Consider the following 23,141-nt stretch of genomic DNA (forward strand, 5'->3'; position numbering starts at 1 on the left):
AAAACAGAACTTTTACTTCATAAATCCACACTTAAGTGTCTCAGTGTGCTGACACAGGTTTGGAAATGTTTATCTTAGCACTTGTGCAGCCTCATTAGTGTGGAATGTTTATACTCACTCTTGCATTCTCACTTACCTGTACAGTTATATATTGTGCACTGGAATGCTGGACTAGTAACCTCACTGTATCTCCAACAATTTCATAGTAATTGCTCCCCCAGGTGCTGTTTTCCACAGATTTCTACATTTTAGCCTTTGAAAGACAAGTAGGCCTTGTTTTACTCTGAAGTTGATGGGAAAGGATATCCTGTGAAATTTGGCCCTATTCTAATTCAGTGCCTAATTGATTGGTTGGGGATGGTGATCTGGAAACCTGAGCAAGGTTATACTACATTTACTCATGAGGACAAGGCAAACATTAAACTATAATTCCTGAAGACCTGGACACTGATGCTTCCTTGTATTTTGCTTTTCTTCTCTTCAGACTAAGAAAATAATGTGTATTAAAACTGATAAAGAGTATTTTATGTGTATATAAACATGAGTACATCTTTACAGTATGATAATTGCAGTGGTAGTGGTAGTGATAGAAGTTGCTAACATGTTGCATTTCTGTGATGAAACCACATTTTAAATTTTATATAAAATACACTAAGTCTGTAAATTTTTATATATATGAAAAATATACAGTTTACATTATTATGTAATCTGAGGGTAATGTGTATTTGAAGTGATGATGGATTTGAAGTGATGATGGTTTCCCATCCCTCACAGATTTGTGCCTCAGATTTATGTATTTTCATAGTGCTTGGGAATGGAGTGTGCACTGACACAAGTAGAATCCAACACCTTTCTGTGTGCTCTGCTCTAAAAGGCAGAAATTGTAGAAAATGTTCTATCCTTTTTACACATCAATCACAGAGGCAATAAATCTTCCCTCAGATCCCAGAATTTCTTCTCCTTTATACTCAAGTGAAGTTTTATTCAGCAACAGAGGGGCTGGAATAACAAGACTTTATGAGAATTCAGATACTCCTCATACAGGGAGAACAGGAGCACCAGATAAGCAGACAGCTCCTGGCAGATGGAAACAAGGATGGAGGTAGGCATGGGGAAGTCACTGGAGGGAGCTGGGGACTGGGAAAGCAAAAATATTCCACATACCAGTGGTCAGGTAGAAAGAGAATGTCCAGGCTGTGCTGTAGAAAGCAGGAGTGAAAGGATCCAGAAGAAAAAGTCAGGAGAAAGGATCTCCAGATGGCAAGGGGAGGATGTCCCAATTCTGCTGTGACATTGGACTGACTTTGGCAACAAAAGCAGCTGTCCCCTCGAGACACATCCCCCCAACAGGCACTAGTTCAGTCTTTGCTATACATAAAATCTTCAATATGAGTGTTCAGTGAGTATTAAACTTCACTCTTCCTGTCCTTCCATTAAAATCCCCAGTTCCAAGCACAAAGCCCATGTGTTTTACTCTGAGATGCTGAACTTAACAGGCAGGCCAGAAACCAGGCAGGGGTGATGGTTATTACACACACACACACGCCCCCCCAGAAATACAATACAAGTGTGGGGAAAGACCACAGACAGCTGGGATCACATCCTTTTACATCTTTATTTGCCAGTTAAGATCCTTTTATTCCATCAATGCAATTATGCAGAACAGCAGGAAACCATGTTTTAAAAGCAGCACATACCAGTTGGCTGAGAATAAACTAACTACATTCCCCAAGCAATGTAAAAGTAACAATGCACATCATCTTCCAAAAGAAGAAACAAACAGATATTGCAGCCGAGAGGCACAGCAGGCAGCTTCCGTACAAAGTAGTTTGGCTGTTTAAAATGCTAGAACCAGTCCTTGCCCATTTCTCCAACCCCACCCCCAAAAGTCCTAGTATAATTTAACCACTTTTTTTTTTTTTTTCTATCTACATAATATATAAAATATAAACTCTGTTTACTTATAACACTTACTTTTCTTGATAAATAGCTCTTTAAAATATCTACTGTACATATGTCCATGCGTTGACATTATATATATATAGCATTTATATATATGTATGTATGTCTGAAAAACAATAAATATATACTTAATATTGACACAGCAACAAACTGAACATTTTCTCATTTTCAAAATCAAATAAAAGCAAACCAGTGGGAGAGAAACAGTGAGTGTTGCTCATGAAGCCCAGCACAGCAGGGAGCTTTGATTCCTGCCCTGGCTGGGCACTCGGAGTGCCCTGTACTTGAGCAGCTCTGGTGTTCACCTGTCCTGTAATGGACCTGTGTTAGAAGTCACTTCAAGTTGTAGTTAGCCACCCTGTATGCCATGTGTAACACAGACTGAGCAGCAGCTCAGTGGGTAACAAGGGAGGCTCACCTTTCAGGTTTGCAATGGAATGAGAAACAGAAAGCAGGGAAGTGAGTCCAATGGCTGATATAAAAAAAGGAAAACAAATAATGGACAGCACATGGCTGGAAGGTCATAAATAACCAAGGTAAACAATAGAGTTAAGTGCTTTTAAAGATGATGGCTGGCATTGCTGCAAAAAATGTCTTGATTATCTGTTGCCAACTCCATGGATTGAAACAATTTTCCCACTGCCACAAGACACATATGAAACCCAGAAGGCCAAATTCAGATGCTAAAAATGGGGTCACAGTAAGACACTGTGAGGGTGCAGCTTCAGAGCTGAACCTGCACAAGGGCAGCTGAATTCACTGAACATCCTTAAACCAAAGAGATGAAATTTTTAAAGCATGGATTTAAAAAAAAAAAAAACCCAACAAAAAGCCCCCCACACCCAGCCTCAAACAGTTGTACATGCCAAAACATAATAAAAGATAGATTCTTAAAACCTTTCATTTCAAAACAGCAAGCATTCTTTAAAAATGGAACTTAATCCCAAAATAAAAAAAAAAAAGTAAATAAATACCCTTATAAAAACATGTGTTCAGTTTAGGATTGACCATAGCCATTCTGTTTTATTCATTTTACTCAAAATGCTGAATAAAAGCTATTTCAGTCTGACCTGTGCTGATATCCTTCTTTCCCCAACTCCAAGGCCTCAATCTGGCAGCCTCAAAAAAGACATTAGTTGTTTGGACTGTGGCTTCATACACTCATTTAGTCATGAGGTTTTGACAGTTCATGAATGCAGCATTATGTGTAGTCCCATTTACTTAAAAATTTCTTCTTTTCATGAGCAAATGGAAGTGGGCAGTTAAGGGGAAATTATTTTTATTGGATAGACTTCACCCAACAGCTCAAGAAAGAGGAAATTTTAAAGCAGATAAGACTGCCAAACATTATTCAGTCACACTTCATCTCTAAAATTTACAAACTTTGCTTCCCACAAGTAACAACTTCAACAACAACATAAAGAAACTGCTGTCCTGAATAATCCTGACATTTCACAACTAGCCCCCAGATACTAAGAGATCACTGCAGAAGTGAAAAGTCCAGTGCTGAGTTTCATACATACTATGGGTACATCACTGGGCCACTGGAACACCAAACCAGTGTAGAGTATCTGCACAAAGCCAGAACTCTGGCTTGTAAATACAGAACTTAAGAGTGAATAGATTTCATAGTGAGCGATATCTTATGCTGCAAGACAAAAATAAAAGTCAAATACAAGAATTCCCAGCAACAAGAAATTCTGGCATTACTAATTTCTGAACCTCTGCAAAAACATCAAGGTACTATGTTCACCTTTACCCATTAAATAAAATATGCCTTTTCTTGCTAGATCAGTGAGTCATTTTAAATTGTCTGGGTCTATTGCAGATTTGTATGGACACAAAAATAAACAAGAAATTGGATTGTCCTTGTGCTGTGACCACATGCAGCAGAAAAGCCTCCTTTTTTTGAATGGCTGAACTTCCAGGACAGCTGTTCACTTGTACAGTCATTTTTTACAAAGTTATGGAAAAGAAGGGAACACTTTGTACTAAGTAGATAGTGCCTCTGATGGCCCAATGCTGGCTGGGCAGGGATTTCTTGTGCTTCCAACAAAAGCAAAGGAAGAGCTCCAGAGAGCCCATCCTGAGCTGAAACTCATCAAGGCATGGCCTGATTCTCTGCCATGTTGGCTGCAGGGGTAAGGTCCCATCATCTCTACTTGGTATTTTCTAACTACACAGCTGAAGAACTGTGGATTTAACACATGTGTGGTACTAGATATAGGAAACCCCAAGCTCCTGCAGAGTTCTTGTGTTTCCATGCAGGACTTCACTGAGATCAGCACTGAGGATGTGCATATCCAGCAGGAGTATGGGACAGATCCTGCTTCCCCAAGGGCAGGGTCCCTTCTTGGGCTCCCACACACAGAGGTGGAGCCAGGATGCTGCTGTCACCCCCAGGAAGTGCAGCCCTCACCCTCCACACCAGCAGCATATCCTCCCTGCAGGGCAGGCACAGAGGTACCAGCCTGCAGACACCTTCCTGCTGCTCCCTGCTGCAGTCACCACCCTCCCTTTGGGCACATTTCAGGAGTTCAGTTGTGCCCTGCTGTCTCAGGGCAGGGTTGTCCTACCCCTGGTGTGAACCCCAATGCAATTCCCATGGGAAATAAGACACCCTCTCCCAGCTGACTGTCCCAGCACTGGAACAGAGCCCTGCAGAGCAGCAAAGCTCACCCTTTGGCTCTTTTTGTCTTTGGCAACAGACCATAATGATCAGTATCCTATGTGAACAGGTTGATGGCAAAGGAAAGAGCCTCTCCAACAGCAGCCCTGGGAAAGAGGAATGAAATTTCTTACCTAGTGTATGAACAAGTTCATCATTTGGGGCTAGTGCAAATTCCAGCAGTAGCTGCAGGTTGGCTCTTAGGCCTGCACCAATTCAGCAGCATTCATCTCAAACTTTGTGGCACAGCGTTAAAAGTGCAATTCCAAATAGATGTTTCCTGGGATGGAACCACTTCTGAGTTCAATCAAGTACGTCTCTGCTATCTGCTGCCCAAATTCCTAAACCCAACTTCAACTCCAGAGGCAAATTCAATGAACTTTCAACTGTACCAAAGGAGCAGAGGACTGGATGCTGCCAAGAAAATTCCCAGACTATAAAGAAACTATTTGTCAGAATAACAATACGCATTCAATAAATAAACCTATTCTTTCCTCCTCCAAGGCAGGTGGAAGTTTAGTATGTTTACATTTGACACTGCAGCACCTTCACCTCCTAGAGAATGGAAAAACTGCTGTACAATCCTAAAGGTATGCAGCTTCTGCTGCCATCCCACTTAGGTAACACAAATGTAGCATCTCTGTTGCCACTAGAAGAGGAGGTCCCACCCTGTCCCTGCTCTGGGCCAGCACAAGGAGCTGTTCAAGACTCCACCCATTCACAAGCCAGTACCAACAGCAGCATCAGATGCCTGTGTAACTAAAGCACTGGATTTTCTTTCTGCTGTATCAGTAGGTCTGCACAGAGGATTGGATGATGCTGTCACCTAAGCCTTTGGATCTGGGGCAGAAAGTTTGAGCTCAGTAGTACTATCCCCACTCACTGTGTCTTGCCTGTTCACTGCAGGGGCAAGGAAAAGGATTCCAACTGGCATCACAAAACCCAGAAAGACACGGAAAAGAAGAAAACACAGAGAGGAAACACAGTCAACATTTGTGAACCAAAACAAAGTGCAAAGACATGAACAGCAACGCCAGCACAATCACCAAACCACTGAGAAGCAAGATTCACAAACATTTTGGTCCATGTTTGGTTCCATCTTTGGATGATGTTTAACTAGACATGGTTAATTATCCACCAGGCTTGCATTCATGAGTTGAACTAGCCACTCTTTTCAGTAAATGGGTTTTGCTTCACTGCATGAAAACTCTCTTGATCCCCTTGGGGGTAATTCTGTTTTTCAGGAGACAGATAGGTAATTTCTTGACCCAATCTCTTCTGTGTTACTCACTTTTCAGGGCAGGAACTGGGTAGCATGGTGTATACCATGACAGTTGCAATGGGAAATTCCTATTGGCACAGATATTACCTCTGGAATTCTCAGAGAAACCCATTTTAAAGAAAAACAACCAAACTTGTCAAGGGCTGCTTCCAAGAAGGAATAATGAAGCCTTGCTCAAGGTTTTAGCAGAAACAGCCCCAGAGAGATTTGCTAGAACTGGCAGAACAACATGGACAGAAACAATTCTCCCCTAGGGTGCGGTTTTGCAGTATTACATTATTCCTTCATCAGTCACACTATTACACTTTGGAGACTATTTAACAGAAGGTCACACATATGCTCTTGAAATATTAAGCAGACATGAATAATTTTGGGCTGGGAGTCAAGTTTCCTAACTTCAGCCACATTAAAATTTAGAAGCCAAAATTCTCTGCAGAGGAGGACAGGCATTTCCAGTGGGCACCTCTTTCTATATTAATCCTAGGGTGAACTGAGTCAGCCTTTGGAGAGCTCTCTCTGTATTGACTGTTGTGTTCTTGCTGATCAGAACAAGACATCCGACTCTGAGCTGACTGAAGCCAGGTAAGATAAACAAACAACACTATTGATGCTCTCCTGTTCAAAACATATTTTCTCTTTAGATTTACTGATCATCCCAATGTTCTCCTATTTCCCATAGTCAAAATTAACAAAAAAAAAAACCCTGAAAAGGTTTTTCTCAAGTTTAATATGAGTTAGTGCTATATGCTTGTGTTCTACTTTTTTACTATCTGAATACCTAGTGCTGTAAACACATCAGCACTGGAGCAGCTTTACACAGAAAAACAGTATCCCTGTTTACTGGGATAAATCATGTGCCTTTCACTGTACTCTTTCAAGAAGATATTCTCAAAAGAATAATTATTTCAAGACTGCTATCTAAAATATTAAAAAGAAGAACAGGACAAACATAGCAAAAGAGTTTGTCCACCCCTGCACTGGCGACAGGGAAAGATTAATACAGTACCAGTAGCTGGCCACTTTAAGAAGGTGAGGAGGCTAGGGGTCCTGTGTAATTTTTTTTCCTTGTAAATAGATGGGAAATTTTCTCATCCCTTTTGTTTTTCACTCACACTCACTAGCTGGTGGAGGCGAGAACTTCTGGGTTGAGGGATGTGAAATTACTTGTTGGTGTGCATCTCTTCAAGTGTGAGTTCACAGTGATTTAACAGACCACCACTCATCTAAACATCATATGGTTTTGGGTTATATTCCTACTGTCTCCCTCCTAAAACCAAAATGCATGATGATTCACTCAAAAGTCAGTCCCAAACACAGGAAATTTTGTGCAAATCTTTGTAAGACTAGCCTGAACTTGGCTGTATAACAAACCCCATTATCATTACTGTGTCATGCCACCTGCCATCCATGAAGGTTTTCCACCACCTCTCTTAATCAGCAAACCCATAACGCTGATGCTTACCAGGAGCTCACAGAAGACCCTCCCTCCCCAAATACCCAGGCATATGCACTGTGGTTGAGGACTGTTTTGTTTTAAAAGCCACACATTTTCCTATTTAATTGTGCTTTAAAAAAAAAAAACAAAACTAAAAAACAAGAAACCAAAACCAAACCAAACAAAAAACAACTACTAAACCAACACAGAGAAGCTCCTAACAGGCTGTATGAGAAGTGAGCTGCCAAGATTTTCTGAATCCTGCAATACTTTCACATCAAGTCCTGTTATTCTGTGTGTTGGCTGGAGGTGTAGTAAGACAGCATGGTGGTGTCAGCTGTCATGGTAGGAACCATTCATGTCAGACACTACAGAAAATTTAACGACATGACAGTACCTTCACAGCCCTCTGGTAGGTAAGGAAAATCCAAAAGGATCTTCCCAACCTTTCACAGTAAACACAATTGGATAATCTAGAGCACCTGCAAGCAGGGGATAAGTCCATGATATATCTTTGCAATCAGCCAGCTAATACTGTTATTAAAACAGTTGAGTTTATCAGCTCTTAAGTCTCCTGTCCATTTGGGGCATCTCAAAGGACCGTATCAGTTTGGCATTTAGCTGCCAACAATTGATCCAGACACTGTGTTTCCTTCTCCTGTATCCTCAGCTGTTTCTGAGACACCCAAGATGGGCTGAATTACCATCTCCTTCAAGAGCTGTCTGGTTCCTATTCTCTCCCAGGAGCTCAGAGGAGCTAGCAGTACAGAGACATCCTGCTCTTCCGCATGGCTTCGCTGATCAAGTACGCCGGGCTCAGTTCTGGCTCCTCAGTCATGATGGAAATGTTCTGCCACTCCCCCAGCTGGTTTGACTTTTTAATGGTGTCCACCACGCACAGGGCGTACAGGCAGTCGTCAAAAGTGGCAGCCATGGTAAGGGGCCTCCCGTCCCAGGTCCTCCTGTCGTCCTGGTCCTCAAAGGCCTGCCGCACAGCCTGGACCATCTTGATGGTGCCCCGCAGGTAGGGGGACGGGATGTCACTGAAGGCTTTCTCCGGAAGCAAGGAGTTGCTGACGGGCGTGGAGTCCTTCAGCAGGAGCTCCCGCTGAGGAGAGCTGTTGCTCTGCCCGTACAGATCCGTGCCTATCACGCTGAGCCGTCCCGCTGAGCCCACCACGATGATGTCCTGCTTGAACTCGCCCGGGATGTTGAAGTTGAGCGTGACGGTGCAGCACACGCCCCCTTCCAGCACCATCTGAAAGGTGCAGAAGTCGTCGCTGGTGATCTGCCGGATGCCCTTGATGTGGTCCGTCTGCTTCACGAAGGTCTTGAGCAGCCCGTGCACCTTCACGGCCTTCTGGCTGGTGAGGAAGGTCAGCAGGTCGATGATGTAGGTGCCCACCGAGTGCAAGCCCCCGCCTCCCATCAGGTCATCGCAGCTCCAGTTGTACTTCTTGCCCAGCAGGCTCCCACTGTGCACCTGCACCTCGCACACCAGCAGCTCCCCCACGTAACCCTCCTGGATCAGCTGCTTCATCTTCACGAAGGCGGGCAGGAAGCGCAGAACGTTCCCCATGATGCTCATGAGCTTCGGGTAGTAATGAGCCGCAGTCATCATCCTAAAGGCGTCCAGGGGAGTCGCCGTGCGGTCACAGATGACGTTTTTCCCAATGCCTGAAAAACAGCGGAGGGAAAAAAAATCATCAACAAAATTTTAAGGATGGAGTAAGCTGAAAGCCTCTAGGCTATTCTGAAAGACCAAGCCAAGGAGAAAGACCCTTAAAAGAATAACACCATATTGAAATGTTTTCAAAGCACAAAGATGCACTCTGGCATGCTTCCAAAATACATGTAAGAATTTCTTAAGCACCACAGTGAAACTGTATTCCTTATTTTCAAAAATGCACTCCTGTCTAAAAAGAGCTCAAAGGTGAGGGCCTGAACAGAAAAAAGTAAGCTCCCTTCTGGGAGCAGGTATGAAACCAATCACCCACCTCAGCCATCTCACAGACATCTCTTCTGTGACAACCTGCCTATGCAGGGGCTTCTGTGAGCTGAATCTGAGGTTCAGATTCAAATCCCTGAAGGGTATGAATGACACAAGTGCATGTATTCAGTAACTTAACACAGGTACACTGAAAAGCCTGGCTTTGTCTTCTCAGTGCTCTCGTCCCTCCCTCTTTCCTGCTCAGATTGTTTTAAGAGGCTCTGAGGAGAGGAGAAGTACTGGGCTTGCTGCTTAATTTAAAATGAAGAAATTGCTTCTCACTTATAAAATGCCACACTATTCTGACAATGGCACTCAAGTGTTTTTGAAGCTATTCTGCTGAAATGTCAGCAGCACATATATGGTGCCGAGGGAGAGTCACGATTGCTCTAAAACAGGTCAAATGTAGCTGTGACAATCTGTTCCCTCGTGGAATTGTCCATATGGCACACTGCTTACTGAAGCTTGCATGACAGTCCCCTTTTATCTGATCATCAAGGTGTGCAACTGAATGCAGTGCAGGCTAAATAAAGGGCTTATTGCTGATTTCTTTTCCTCAAATACTTTCATTCTGTACCCACACACATACAGTGACAGAATCTCCAGTTTCCTTTTTAGCTGCATACAGACTTTTCTTATGCTTAATGATCAATATTAGGTGAGCTGTGGAACACTTTGGATAGAAACTATGACGCTCAATATGATCTTGGCCTGGAAAGCCTTGGGCTACAGCTGAGCCTGGCACTTAAAAGAACTGAATTTGGGTCTTTGCTGATGGAGTCCAGATGAATAAATGTGGTTACTTTCTAAATCACAATGTATTTTCATCCCTGTTCCCTTCAGGTAGGTAACAAAAATTCCTCTTTTCTTGGAAGAGCTGTTCCAAGTATAAAATTTTACATGTTTTTGAGCTGTTTGGATGAAGTCATATAAATACAGACAGATGGCAGGGATCTATCTGAGCCCACTTACATGAATATTTAACAGCCCGACTGGAAGAAGAAGGGGGTCACAGTCCAAACATTCAGTAACCAGCTTATCCACACTGCCTATTCCCTGTCTTTGTCTGCTGCTATTTGAGTAGCTGAAACTGGAGGGAGGGAGGGCTGTCATTGCTGAAGTGCCAGTCACATCCAGTGAACATACAAGAAGTGAAAGATCTTTCTTCAACTCACTCCTATTTACCTTCTCCTTAATCAGATAAACTGAGACATACTCATTTTCCTCTTAAATTAGGCAAGAATCTTCTACTCAGTGGCCATGGTCTTCTTACTTTTCTTTCTCATCTTTACAGATGGTTATTGGTGACTGAATTGATATTTTCAACCTAATAGCACTTCTCTTCCTGCCCCTGAATAATTTTTTGCTGCATCTGTTTGATACTGGAGAAATTCTGCATTCATTCACCTGCCCTATATTCCTCTAACTGGTTGCTCCAGCTGTGCCACTTGATACAGATCACTAATGTAACAGACCTTGAGTTACACGGACTCTGTAGAGATTTTAGTCTGGCAAATTAGTTATCAAAATAAGGGAAATCTCAGACAAAATATCCCTAGAGTCAAACCTTCCTGAAACAGCAATTTTCCCCCCAAAGAATCAATATATTCTACCTCATTATCTGACCTGCTCACCACTGATCCACAAAAGCATGATGTTCTGCTCCAGTTCAGCCTGCATCATTCTGCCTCACAGATGCCTGCCACATTTTATCTGAGGTCTGTCCAGGCACTGTATCTCAAGATATGCAGCTCTACACATGTGCTTGCTAGGAAAAGGATCTGTGTTCATGAGGAATTGCAGCCTAGGACAATCTTTTTGCTGTGTGTTCTGTGCCATGCATGGTGGGGGTCAGTCCTTCACTGCGTGGGGCAAGAAATACTTGAGATTATTAACATCTGAGTATGAAATTATCATTATTAATATAAAAGAGAAGCCTATTGGGTGTACATTCCATACATTTGAGAAAAATTGCCATTGGGATCACTGTAACACAGGCACATGTGCAGAGGAAATGGAAGAGCCCTAAATATTTATATGGAGACAGGGAGAAGTTGAAGTCTTAAAATTACTCTACCATTTCAACTTTTTTGGAAAGATTGAAACCTTCTAATTTCAGCAAATCCAAAATGCAAATGTTCTGAGAGACTTTCTGTGTCTGTGCATATGTTGATAATACGTGCTGTGCTCTCATCCCTGTCAGGGATTTAAACAGATTTTTGCTTGATGCCCAAAAAGCTTTTATATGCTATTAAAGCTTGTGCAGTTCTTTCAGCACGACACTGCTCCTCAGCACTTGAGTCTGTGTGCACTACAGATCTTTGTCTCCTCTGCAGCTGCAAATCTGCAAGCAGCCACATTAGCTTCCTGGGAGCAGGGAGAGAACATGAAAGGTTTGCTTAATTTAATTTAGAGGAATACTCTGGCGTGTTTATGCAACCAGAATGAGAAAAAGGCAGATCAAAACACCATTCTTCTGCTCTCTTCCCTCTGCTCCCTTCTCAAAAGGAGAAGGAAGAAAAGGCACCTTTCCCTTTTAGCCATTCTCTATAGCAGCATCAGGCAGAGAGAGCAGTGGGCAAGGAAAATCTCCCTTCCCAACACTAAATCTCTGGAATGGCATGCTCTGACTGCAGGTGCTATGGGGGCTTCTCTGGGAATTGACCCCCTTCTCCTCTAGTCTGGGGCTGTGGTCTAATCCTCTCCATTTTTGGACAAGACTCTAAGAAAGGATTGATTGTTATTGTTTGTCATTCTACCAGCATGTTTTGCTGTTTCACGTCTTTGAAAATCGCAGCACAACAGACAGCAAAGACTTCATTAATTACACAAAAGCAGGGAAGTGCAGCCAGCTTGTTTCATCAAGAAAGTGAAATATATTTGTCCATGATGATAAGCAACACAGTTGAATAAATTTCATCCTGTGAAAGAATACACACCCCCTTCCACCTGCATCAAGAAATCTAGTATACAGTGCTACAGAGCTTAACCAGGCAACTTCTGAGTAATGATTTCTTGACTTCTTGGGTAAAATGAAGAAGATAGATATTTTAAATACATGTTAATATTAATGAGGGCTCCACACAAGTTTCACCCTAGCCTGCCTGCTTGGCTGTGCTCTAGAGAGAGAGTGGTGCCAGCCAGGCTGACATGGTGTGGCTGGCACAGCACTGGGGAAGGCTCACTCCTGGCCAGCCCAAGTCCAAAGCTGAAAGAGGGGAACAAATCTCCTACCAAGACTCATAAAGTGCATCTCCCAAGCCAAACCTTAACAACTTTGGTACCAGTCTGCTTTTTAGAACATTATTGAAGAACACTGATCTTCTCTGAAGAAGCAGATGTCTAACCAACACTCTAGAAGCAGCTGAGCAAATAGAAAAAAATTGTGCTGTCATTGGTGCTACCATTCAAGAGAAGATGTCTATAGCACTTTATGTTGGAATGTCAAATCATAACCATGCTCTAATGGCTTAATACCTAACAGTATTTAATTCTGTCAGGCAGCCATGTGATTTCTTTGCAATCCTCAGTCTTCATTTTAAAAAATGGAAGTCCTTGTGAATTGGAGATAAGCCCAGAAGTGAGTGGCGAGTAGATACAGTCCAGGGTAGTAGTATTTACATTTTTTTCCATGTAAGTGCAAGGAAAGAGTGAGGAGCTGCAGTAAGAATTCCAGTACTGACTCTGCAATTCCTGGAATTTGCATCTCTTCATTTTAAAGACGATTCAAGCTCCTTGGCTACCAGCAACCCCCGTTTCTTTGACCCTGTATCATCCCTGTGCTGCACAGCCTGAAAACGAGCAGAACTCCTGGGCTCCCAGCACAGGGAAGGTGGAATGGCTGTAACCAGCACAGGCATCATCAATTCTGAAACCTGTAACATGAGTTTTTTTCCCATCTGCTCTGATTATTTCAAATAAGGAGAGAAACAGTTTCACATTAAAAAAAACACATTTTTTTGCAAAAACTTTGGAGGCTTAATTTTGCCAGGACTTGTGAAAAACTTTCTCAGTTATCAACTCATTCCAATATTTAAACAGTCTGAAGAAAATCAGAGGCTGCTAATGAAGTTCTCTTTTCTTTCAAGTTCATTACTCCCTAAAAAACCCAAAATATTTAAGAGATCTGAGCTCTTAACCATGCTAAATCATTGACTATAGAGTAGACACACAGACTTAAAAGAAGGTGACATTATTTTTTCTGTTTCAAAAATGTCTTCATGATAACCACACTGTCATGGTCCCTTTTGTATGAAGCTGGAGCCAACCATTTAGTACTATTTGCTCTTCTAGCAGATCTGAGAGACACATAACACTGAGAACACCTCTTTGGAAATTGTATGCAGATACAGAATTCAAAACCAGAAGCTCATACAGACACTCATTTGAAGCTTTGATAGCTGGGGTGGCTCAGAGATACAGCAATGATATAGCCAGTTTAGCCTGCTACTTGCACAGCAAGCCATAAACCTCTGGCACTGTAAATCACAATTCTCTGATCTGCTCTTCAATCACTGCAATATTATTTGGTGAGCAGTACCCTGTCTTTATTACAGCTCTGCAAAGGCGTCCTTCCTCCTTTAGCTGCAGTTGATGACTGCAAGGACCAAAACTTTGGCCCCTCTCTGTCAGCAGCAGGTAACACCCTGACCCCCAGGCACAGCTTCCAAATGGGCATCTCTACAAAAAATGCTGCTTTTATTTGGCTCTCTTGACACAAAACTGCTGTAAGGACAGGAGGGATATTGTGCTCATTAATACAAAGCTCATCTGCATATTGGAGCAGTGGAAAGGGACTGGCAACATGGACATCAGAAGGCCCTAGGTGAAGTTCATAGTCCTTCTTCCTTCCTGGGGGTTCCTAGGGAATCCAAGGCAGCCTCTGGGGTCACTTCAGATGAGCCAGCATCAGCAGAAATCCAGCAGAGAAAAACAGGAAGGTGGCTGAGTAAGCGAAGAAAGGAAAAGGAGAGGGAGCTGGAAGTAAAAACACTCCCAGGGTGGAAAGAAAGGCACTGCAAGGGGCTGGTGCAAAAACCCAGAGATGTTCAGCAACATCCCCACTGTTTGGAGGCTCATACTGAAAGGATCACCTTCAGCCCAATTCGTTCTAAGTCCTGCTAGCATATTTTCTGCAAAAGAAAGAAACAATAGAGGAGAAAGAAATAGATTCCAGAGAAAATTAGCACCCCTCTCTATCCAGAGACTGGACAGGAGGGAGGAACAATTCAGAAAAAGTATTTATGCTAAAATATATGTGTATGAATTAATCTGTTGTCCAACATTAGCCTAGAGAAATATAATACTGGGACAGGCTATTCTATGGGGCTGATACTATTTTCTGATGCATTACATGTGGAGATGTGTGAATCACATACTGCACAGTGACTAAAAGCTTTTGAATTCCTCAGAAAATAATAGATATGCAGGAAGAGTGGAAAACCTGATAGAAGGCTGCTCCATTCTGTGAAATGAGCAGTGATGTCTAGGCCATCTCAAAAAAATAATCACTCAGGTGATTTGAAAACCTTTTCACATGGGAGGAGGGTTTTTATTAATATCTAGACGTGTCTCTGCTCTTATAAGATGCTGCTGTCATCAATCTTGTGATACAGTAATGATCATAGTAACAATAAAAACAATAGTTACATTTATTGTATTCAGTGCATGATCTGTCATTCAGTTCTTGAGTGGCATGAAAAATACATTTATATCAATCAGTACATCTGCCAGGGAAAACTGATGGCATGACAATGTTTCTTTGAAGAAACCTTATTTAAGAAAACGTTTGTCAAGGAAATAAATCTGGATGATGAATGCCTAACAAGATTGGCTTTAGTCACAGCTCTAACACTGGCCATGACAATCTTTGTTAATCACAGATACGCTTGGCTGTTGCAAGAAATCAGGTTACTACAGCCTAGTGAGTCACAGCTCACGATCTGATTGGTATTAACAGGCCATGTGTGTATTCCTGGTCTGCCCTAAGTGTGAAGGAAAATAGCAAGGACTGAAGGAACACGTTTTCCTTCACAACTGAAACAGACAGAGAATGCACACAGGCAGGAACACCCTGCCCTGCTGATGAGCAACAGCTCATTTGGCCACAGCAAACCAATGGCTTATAGAGATTTTACAAACCCTGCACCTCTTCCTCTGCATCAAAATATTATGAAGTTGAAGAAAACATGCACTGTTAAATTTTACAGTCAACTGGGACAACCTGCACTTCACAAATATTAGGTGAGAAATACCTCTACAGTAAAAACTCACATACCTGAACTGTACACCCCCAAAGCCAGGGCCTAGTTCACTTATCACTCTGGTCCATCACACTATGATTCCAGTTTTTAGGCTGGTTTATCCTCACTGATGTAACTTATTTTTCACACAACTCCTTTGAAAACAAAACTTAAACATTCAAATACACTGTGGGGAAAAAGCTGCTTGTGAGTGTCTCTGCTTTGGCTGCCCTGTAATCATAGGCTAAACCAAACCTCACTCAAGGAACTGCATGCACTAGGAGATGAAAACCTGCAAAGGCATCTTGCTGCTGGTGACATGTGAGCATCATCTCCAGAGACAGTTTAGGTGTCACTAAGCTAAGGAGACACACACAGTTCATGGTGCAGTGCCAGAACTGCAATCAGGCTCAACAGGTGAGGGGGTCACCATGGGCTGGGAGCTCACAGCAGTGACTGCAGCAGTGCTAGCAGTCTGTAAACCCTTGAAAAAAATGGAAAAATAAGGAACTGCTTTGTCTAGAAATAAAAGATTTAAAATCAAAAAGCTATGCTTTTCTTTTTAGATTGATCCTGAGGTGTGGTGCCTGGCTGGGAAAATCCCCCTGCTGACTCCAAGAAGATTATAATGATGCCTGCAGGTAAGGAAGTGCCACCTAAGCAGAACCAGGACAGTTCATCAGAATGAGAGAAGACTGTAATGATGATATCAATTTTCATTATGTACTAATACAACATTAATTTTATTTGCATGGAGGTAGTCATTAAGGTTATAGACTGGGGCCATGTCTGTGCATACATTACAGTAGATATAAATGTTGCTGTAGCAGTGTTCATGGCATTTGAAATAGATGCATTCCTTCTGAGTTTGACACTGGACTCACATTTGCTTCATAGGAAAGTTTCAGGTAGTCCTGCAAGGAGCAGAGATTTGGACTCAATGTTCCTCATGGGTCCCTTTCAACTTGAGATATTCTAAGATTCCATGATATAGAGCCTCTTCTGCAAAGACCTATGTGCTGACTTGAAAGTGACTTTCCTAGTAAGCCCTTATAAATTTCTGAGTATCAAAGTTGGGGCCTTTGATTTGGCACTACAAAGTTTCTGCATCACTCTGCATGGGCAATGTACTTAAGAGCAAGCAAAGCAAGCAAGACTTGTGTTCCTGTGTATGCCAGCACACTTTGCAAGGCAAAGCAAAATTCTCTAACCCTTTCCTAACATGGGCTAGAGCTTGATTCCTTGTTTATAGCCCACCTGGCATGTCATTCTCATCTCTTCTGTGTAGGCACTTATGCAAATAACAGCACTGGAGACTAAAATAAACGAAGCACTTAGTAATTTTTTAGCTACTTAAAAATCTTTAACTGCTGGGAAATCTAGAGAAGGTGCAAATACACCCTGACAAACCAGCTACTTGTGCACACCACAGGGAAATGCTTCAGGGGTCTCAGCTTGAGATTATCTGTTCAGGCATCTGAAACATGCTCAGACTTACATTCCCTGAGCCCTACTTGGATGCTTTCCATGCTCTCATATGTGCTTGGGAAATAGTATATGGGACAAACCATGCTGGCTTTCCCAAATTTCTGTTTGATTTTTTTATCTTCAAATCCCCATCAAAACAGCATAATCACATCCCTGCTGTGTACTTCCCCATACAAGAAAAAAATAAAATCTAAAGACCTGCACTAAGTATTCAGATAGGCTGAGGAAAAAAACCCCAGACATCCTACTTAGACCTTATTCAAGTAAGCACTCATTGATTTCAAGGGGATTTTAATTGTTTTAGGACTAAATTAAAAGCTCAGTGAAAATCTCTGTTAGGTCATTTATTTCTTCCAACTGCTCTCATTTCCTTTATGCAACTTCTAGAGCAAAAGGCATGCCATCAGTCCAGTATATTACAATATCTTTCTTTTCCTCAGAAAAGAAGTCACAGAGCAATCACAGCCTATGATCAGTCTCTAGTCTCCTGAGGCGTTGTTATCTGTATTTAAATATGTTTCTTTTTGTGTTGGCTGACAACAACTAAATGCCCAGCTGTTGTAAAGGCTTTGGGAGGATTAGGATATCAGGCAGTTCAATTTTCTTTCAGCCTGCTTTTCACAGAATTGTTTACGCCTACTGAGTCAGAGACATTTATAACTGTTAATCAGAGTTAATTTTCTTTATATTTCTCTTGCCTACCTTTTCTACTCCATTAAAACTAGCAAGGTGTAATCTGGTACTAAATAAAAAACTGACAAAAGATAAACATCAGACTAATGCTGGTGAGTAATTAATGCACTCATTTGTACAGGATTAGTGAAGCTTTATAAACATTGAAAAATTACATCTTGCCAGCAAAGTGACAGGGAGAGTGAAAAAAAAAAACCCACTGGCCCTACAAGTAGCAATGACAGATCCCTATCTGCATCTCCCATCACTATGCAGAGCAGCATTAGTACTCCCACTTTATACTGCACTTTATACTTCAGGATTTTCTTCAGTAAACATCCAGCCATGCAATCTCTTTGCAGGAGAAGCACTGAAGTTTCCAGTATGATCCCTTCTATGTTATGATTGTATGAATCATCAGCTTTGCTACCCACTTAGCCCAGACCCTACTGCAAATGCTTTTCCTAATCTTATTTCTCTGCAATATACTCAGCTGGGGTATTTCTACTTCTTTCCCTGCCCAGTGAAGTCTGAAGGATTGCTGTGCTGAAGAAAATGTGTCACCCCTGCAGTGCTGGATAAATGGAGCATGCACTTGACCTAATTTTCTGATATGAGTGGTTAAAATAAATTCTAAGATCATTCCTCATGTTCCCAAGTACTGTACTGACTACAGATACCAAAGCACCCAGCTACAGACTGGGACACACTAACCAGACTCACTTGAAGACTGTGCCCACAAACAAAATTTTGACTTTAGTATAGAAGCACATAGACACAGACATGTGCCAAGGGGCAGGAGAGTCCCTCTCACACACACAAACACAAGTACATGGCAGGTGGAGGTGAGCAGTGCCACTCCTTTCATTCAGCAGTGAATGTATGAGCACCCTGTGTGCACTGTACATACACTCTCACACATTTTCTCTTTCACACATGCAGCTGCAAGAGTTAGAAACATCAATTTATAATCACTAGGCAAACCCTACTAGAGCCTGTAAGGCTGTGCCTGGCAGTGGAACTGGATTTTCCAGCATGTAAGGCAGGGATGGATGAACACCAAGTTGCACAATGCATCTTGGAGAGAATGTTCCGTCAGTGGTTTCCTACCCATTGTGTCAGCAGGTTCCTCTCTGCTCACTGAGGGGCATCAGCAGCAGAGCTGGAGAGGCTGGCATGGCTGCTCTGCACTCAGGAAAGGCTGCAGCAGAGAGGAAAAGTTGTGCCACAAAAGGTGCCACTATGAAACCAGGCAGTTGGTCCAACCTCCCAACCTCACCCAGAGGGCTCAAGGCTGCCTTTCCCATCTGTTCCTTTCTGGGTGTGCCCCTTCACCTGGGAGATTACAAAACCATATACGCAACAGTGAATCTGCAGGACAATACTCTTCCACCTGCCTAGCTCACCAGAGTTTGCCTAAGCCTATTTTTGGGTGAGCCCATGGCATGGATTCTTCATGGCTTCTCGTTTCCTCTTTACAATCTAAGTTAGTCCTCTGCTCAGACCAGAGGTGGTTTTCATGCCTTGCCAACAACATCAAGCATCAGGACCACAGAATACACAGGCTAAGAAAATAAGTTAGCTTGGCCCATGTAAGAAAAATCAAGCCAGCTAAATCAAAATCAAATCCCTTTGTTGGGATCCTTTCAAGCCAAAATACATTCTCACAAAGAACTCCCACTTCTCTGAGTCAGTGTTGAGAAACACAGTCCTACCCTACCCATAACCAAGCTGGGTTCCTTCAGTCCAGCCCCACTCCCATTTTGAAATTAGTGAGAGTTTTGATAACAGAGTTTTCCAGGGAGCTGGCATCAGGCCTCAGCAAACTTGAAGCCAGATTTACTTCAGCTGTAATTCCATGAATTAAAGCAGCCACAGTGGCCATTGGTCAGGCTCTTTGAGCAAAGTGATTGATAGAACAGTGAAAGATGACAAGCAAATGGGGGTTTAAACCAACTGTACTTTTGTTAACTTCTCATCCAATAGTATTTTATGATTCTCAGGTTCTTAGAGAAACTTCTAAATAAATTATGAAGTGCTCCCCTCAAGGCAGTCATCTCAGAATTGGTGTACTTTCCCGGGTAGTATTTTATATTCCTGTCAGTGAGCGCTAAGTGCCGCTAAAGAGGAGCCATAAACCCATTCTGAAAAGCAGCAGCAAGAATGAATCAAATGAATCAGCAATCCTGACTATGTGAGACGCTGACATCACACTTCTCTGGCTCCAACCCTAGGTCCATAAGAACGATGGAGGTCTGATTAATTACTCCCCAGGCTGCAGAGCTTACACAAGAGCCAAGGACTCAGCAGCAGCCCAACCAGCTGACTCAGAGAGCAGTAACTCATCGGGTGCAATCTGCCTGGATGCCAGATTGTCCTGTCTGCAGTCAATCTGCAAACTAATCCTCCCAAAAGGGTTTTTGGAAAATGCCACTCACACTGGCTAAGTGTGCACCAGACAAGACACAGCTACAGCACAGTAGCAGCTGAGGTTGTATTTTATTATGCTTTTCTACTTGCTCTGAAGGGCACTGGGAACCTTTTCTCACCATTGAAAAACTGCTAGAAAACAGATCAACACTGAAACATTTCCCCATTATGTTCATTCGGCTGGATATAGTCAATTATGGCAGCCTGATCCACTGTGCACTTCATCAGCCTCAGTGCCTGATTTGCTGCATTTACATTTGTAAACCCAGAGACCCTCTTGTACCAGGTGTTCCACAAATGGAAAATGAGCCCCTATTCACAGCAGGCTTTGTTTTACCATCTGCATCCTGGATACCTGGGCTGGAAAGACAGGTCAACACGGGTAGTTCCTCTCACTGTGCCCACCTGCTGCTCTGGCAGAAGTGCAGCCCAGGATGCCTTACCTTATGCTGTTCTGAGCTCACTGCAAAGCTATGTTTGGACTTCATCCCTTTGAAGCCCCAGGAGAACCTGAAGTAATATTCCAGGGGTAGAAACTACAAGGGTAGAGCTCTGCTGCACTTGACCTGTGCCGCAGTGGGCGAAAGAAATGTAATTTTTATCCACCTACACTGTTGAGGGTACATATCTGATTCAATGAAGAATAAAACACCTGTAAAGTAGGTCAGCAATTCTTAGACAGCACTTGCACTTGTGTTTCCTTTCAGAAGCTGCATAACACACTGATCTCCAAAGAAAAGGAGGGCAAAAAGGACGAGGCATTTTCAAGGGAATAAGAATTGCTTTATTCCTGAACAACAGTACACAGCTAGAATCCCAAAGCTCTTCAACTGCTCCATTTTTCAGTCACAGATTTGGCTCAGATTCCTATGCAAAACAACCCTAGAAAGCTTATTTTTCAACCCAATAACACTGTTTACCCCCAATATACGCTATTTTCTACCTGTAGCCCCTAAAAGAGCAAGAACTTGTGAGGAGAAATCTCACAGTGGGCAAACACAGTTTTCAATTTAAGTTCTATTGAGATGCCAACTCTGATCTCACAAAGCACCTCTTCACTCAAACATGGCAACCCAGGAGGCACTGGGTTGGGATGCTAGAAAGCAGCTTAGGCTAATTAATTGCATTTCTTTTTCTGACTGCAGTGTTTTCCTGCCCTGCTGGATACTCAGAGGCCAGCAGTGGTTCCTCTGATTAACAGTACCTCATCAAGATTTCAAAGGAAAAGCTGCAGGCTAAAGAAAACTGGATTTTTGTTAGCAAGGATTTGCTCTTGGCAAATAATTATAATTGCCAGTGTTAAAAGGAGATAGTGAATTAACTCCAGCAGACATGAAAAATAAATTTGGAAAAAAGCTTTCAATAATTACAGTTCATATGTCAAATGGAAATTATGCCAATTTGCATATATCTGCAGTCACACTGTACAATATCTCAAGTGGCTTCATCGTAACAAGTTTGTATATTTAAAATCATTTAATATAACCCAGGGTTTTAATAGCCAAAAAAACACTTTAATAAGTACAGACTGAAAGTTAGCCAGGAATTCCCTGTGTTTTTATGCCCCATCTACACAGAGTTCATTTTTGTTTCGTAACAATTCATTGAGAAATATACCATCTCCACTCCCAAGTACACACACATGGTTTTCCTGATTAAAGTATGTTATAGCTTTTTTTTGTTCGTTTCAATTGGTCATCTTTATTCCAGCATAACTGGCCACAGGGGAAGCCACATTATTCCAACTCTGTATATAAAATATCATGTCCCATACCTTACACCAGGGCTAATCTCCAGCCAGGACAAACAGTTCCTTGGGAGTTCCTTGGCATTATTTGTCATGTGCTTCAGTCTGGATGAATTTTCCAGTCAGAAATCTGAACATGAGTGTGTGTGGATGGATTTGGACAAGAGCTTTGCTCAGGACTCCAGCCAAGGATCATACACTTGTGGGCCACCAGAGAGGATCCTCCTGGACAGCCACAGAAGGGTGTCACACATGCTCATCTGGTGTGGTGAGGGATTGATTCCAAATCCACTTGCTTGTTGTTGCGTAGGAATGGGGAAAATGAATTAAAATCACCCTCTTATTTTCCCTTTCATTTATGACTCCAGTCTATTTAAACTTGAATGGGGAATGCCCACATGCCCAAATCCCCACTCCCTAGGAGATTCTGTAGACAAGTTTTCAGTGACATTACCTACTTCCAACTAAACTATGAGTTTGTACCTGCACCCACCACAGAAAACACTGGGAGTCAGATTATCCCTTTGGAGGGACAAGGATAATTAACAGGTCATCACAGTATTACTGAAAGTTGCCACTGGTCACTTACAGTTCACTCACAGATCTCAAAGCACTTGACAAAGCCAAGCTAAGGTATTATCCTCACACTGCAGAGACCGGGGAAAGAGGAGTCAAGAAGTTTGATTAACTTCTCCTGGTACAGATATTGCCCAAGTGGCAAAAGCAGTCTTATCTAACCTCTTCCTCACTTATAACCTCTCTGCATCTGCAGAAATTACACCATTCTTTCAGCTTTTCCATCCCATTTTGCTATAATTACTGCTTTCTTTAAAAAACAAAAGCACCATATCTACGCTTTGCAAATTGTTGGAATATCTCAACTTTAGCTGAAACTGAAAAGACCAAACCTCAGCTGTAGGAATGTTGGTTGGACTGCCTGAGGGCAGAGATTTTTTTGTGTAGCATAACTGCCAGCCTCTTGTTTTCCTGCTTTCACACACTTGACCATGGGTATCTCACAGGAAGGGGATAATACCAGCTTTAGGCTAGACTAATCCCTGGGCATTTTCCAACGGGTAGAGAAAACTGAGGAGGATGCTGAGACAAAAGCACTCCCTAAAACCATGGCAGGAACACCACCTGGCTGTGGTTATACCCATCAGCAGCAACAGGCCCACGTGGAAAGATGCCACTCAGTCACAGAAGCCCTGCAGAGAGCCAAGCT

The 23,141-nt window shown here is 42.4% G+C and overlaps 1 protein-coding gene across 1 annotated transcript in view; it reads right to left on the bottom strand.

The window, feature by feature from the left end:
* Nucleotides 1-1,596: 1,596 nt before the first annotated feature.
* Nucleotides 1,597-23,141, bottom strand: part of GFOD1 (Gfo/Idh/MocA-like oxidoreductase domain containing 1) — a 69,278-nt gene continuing 47,733 nt past the window's right edge. The window contains exon 2 of the mRNA XM_056484993.1: nt 1,597-9,024. Within this exon, the coding sequence (XP_056340968.1) occupies nt 8,105-9,024 (920 nt within the window). The 3' untranslated portion in view covers nt 1,597-8,104. The remainder of the gene's footprint in view (nt 9,025-23,141) is intronic.

The sequence above is a fragment of the Oenanthe melanoleuca genome, chromosome 2, assembly GCF_029582105.1.
Source record: "Oenanthe melanoleuca isolate GR-GAL-2019-014 chromosome 2, OMel1.0, whole genome shotgun sequence".
NCBI lineage: Eukaryota > Metazoa > Chordata > Aves > Passeriformes > Muscicapidae > Oenanthe > Oenanthe melanoleuca.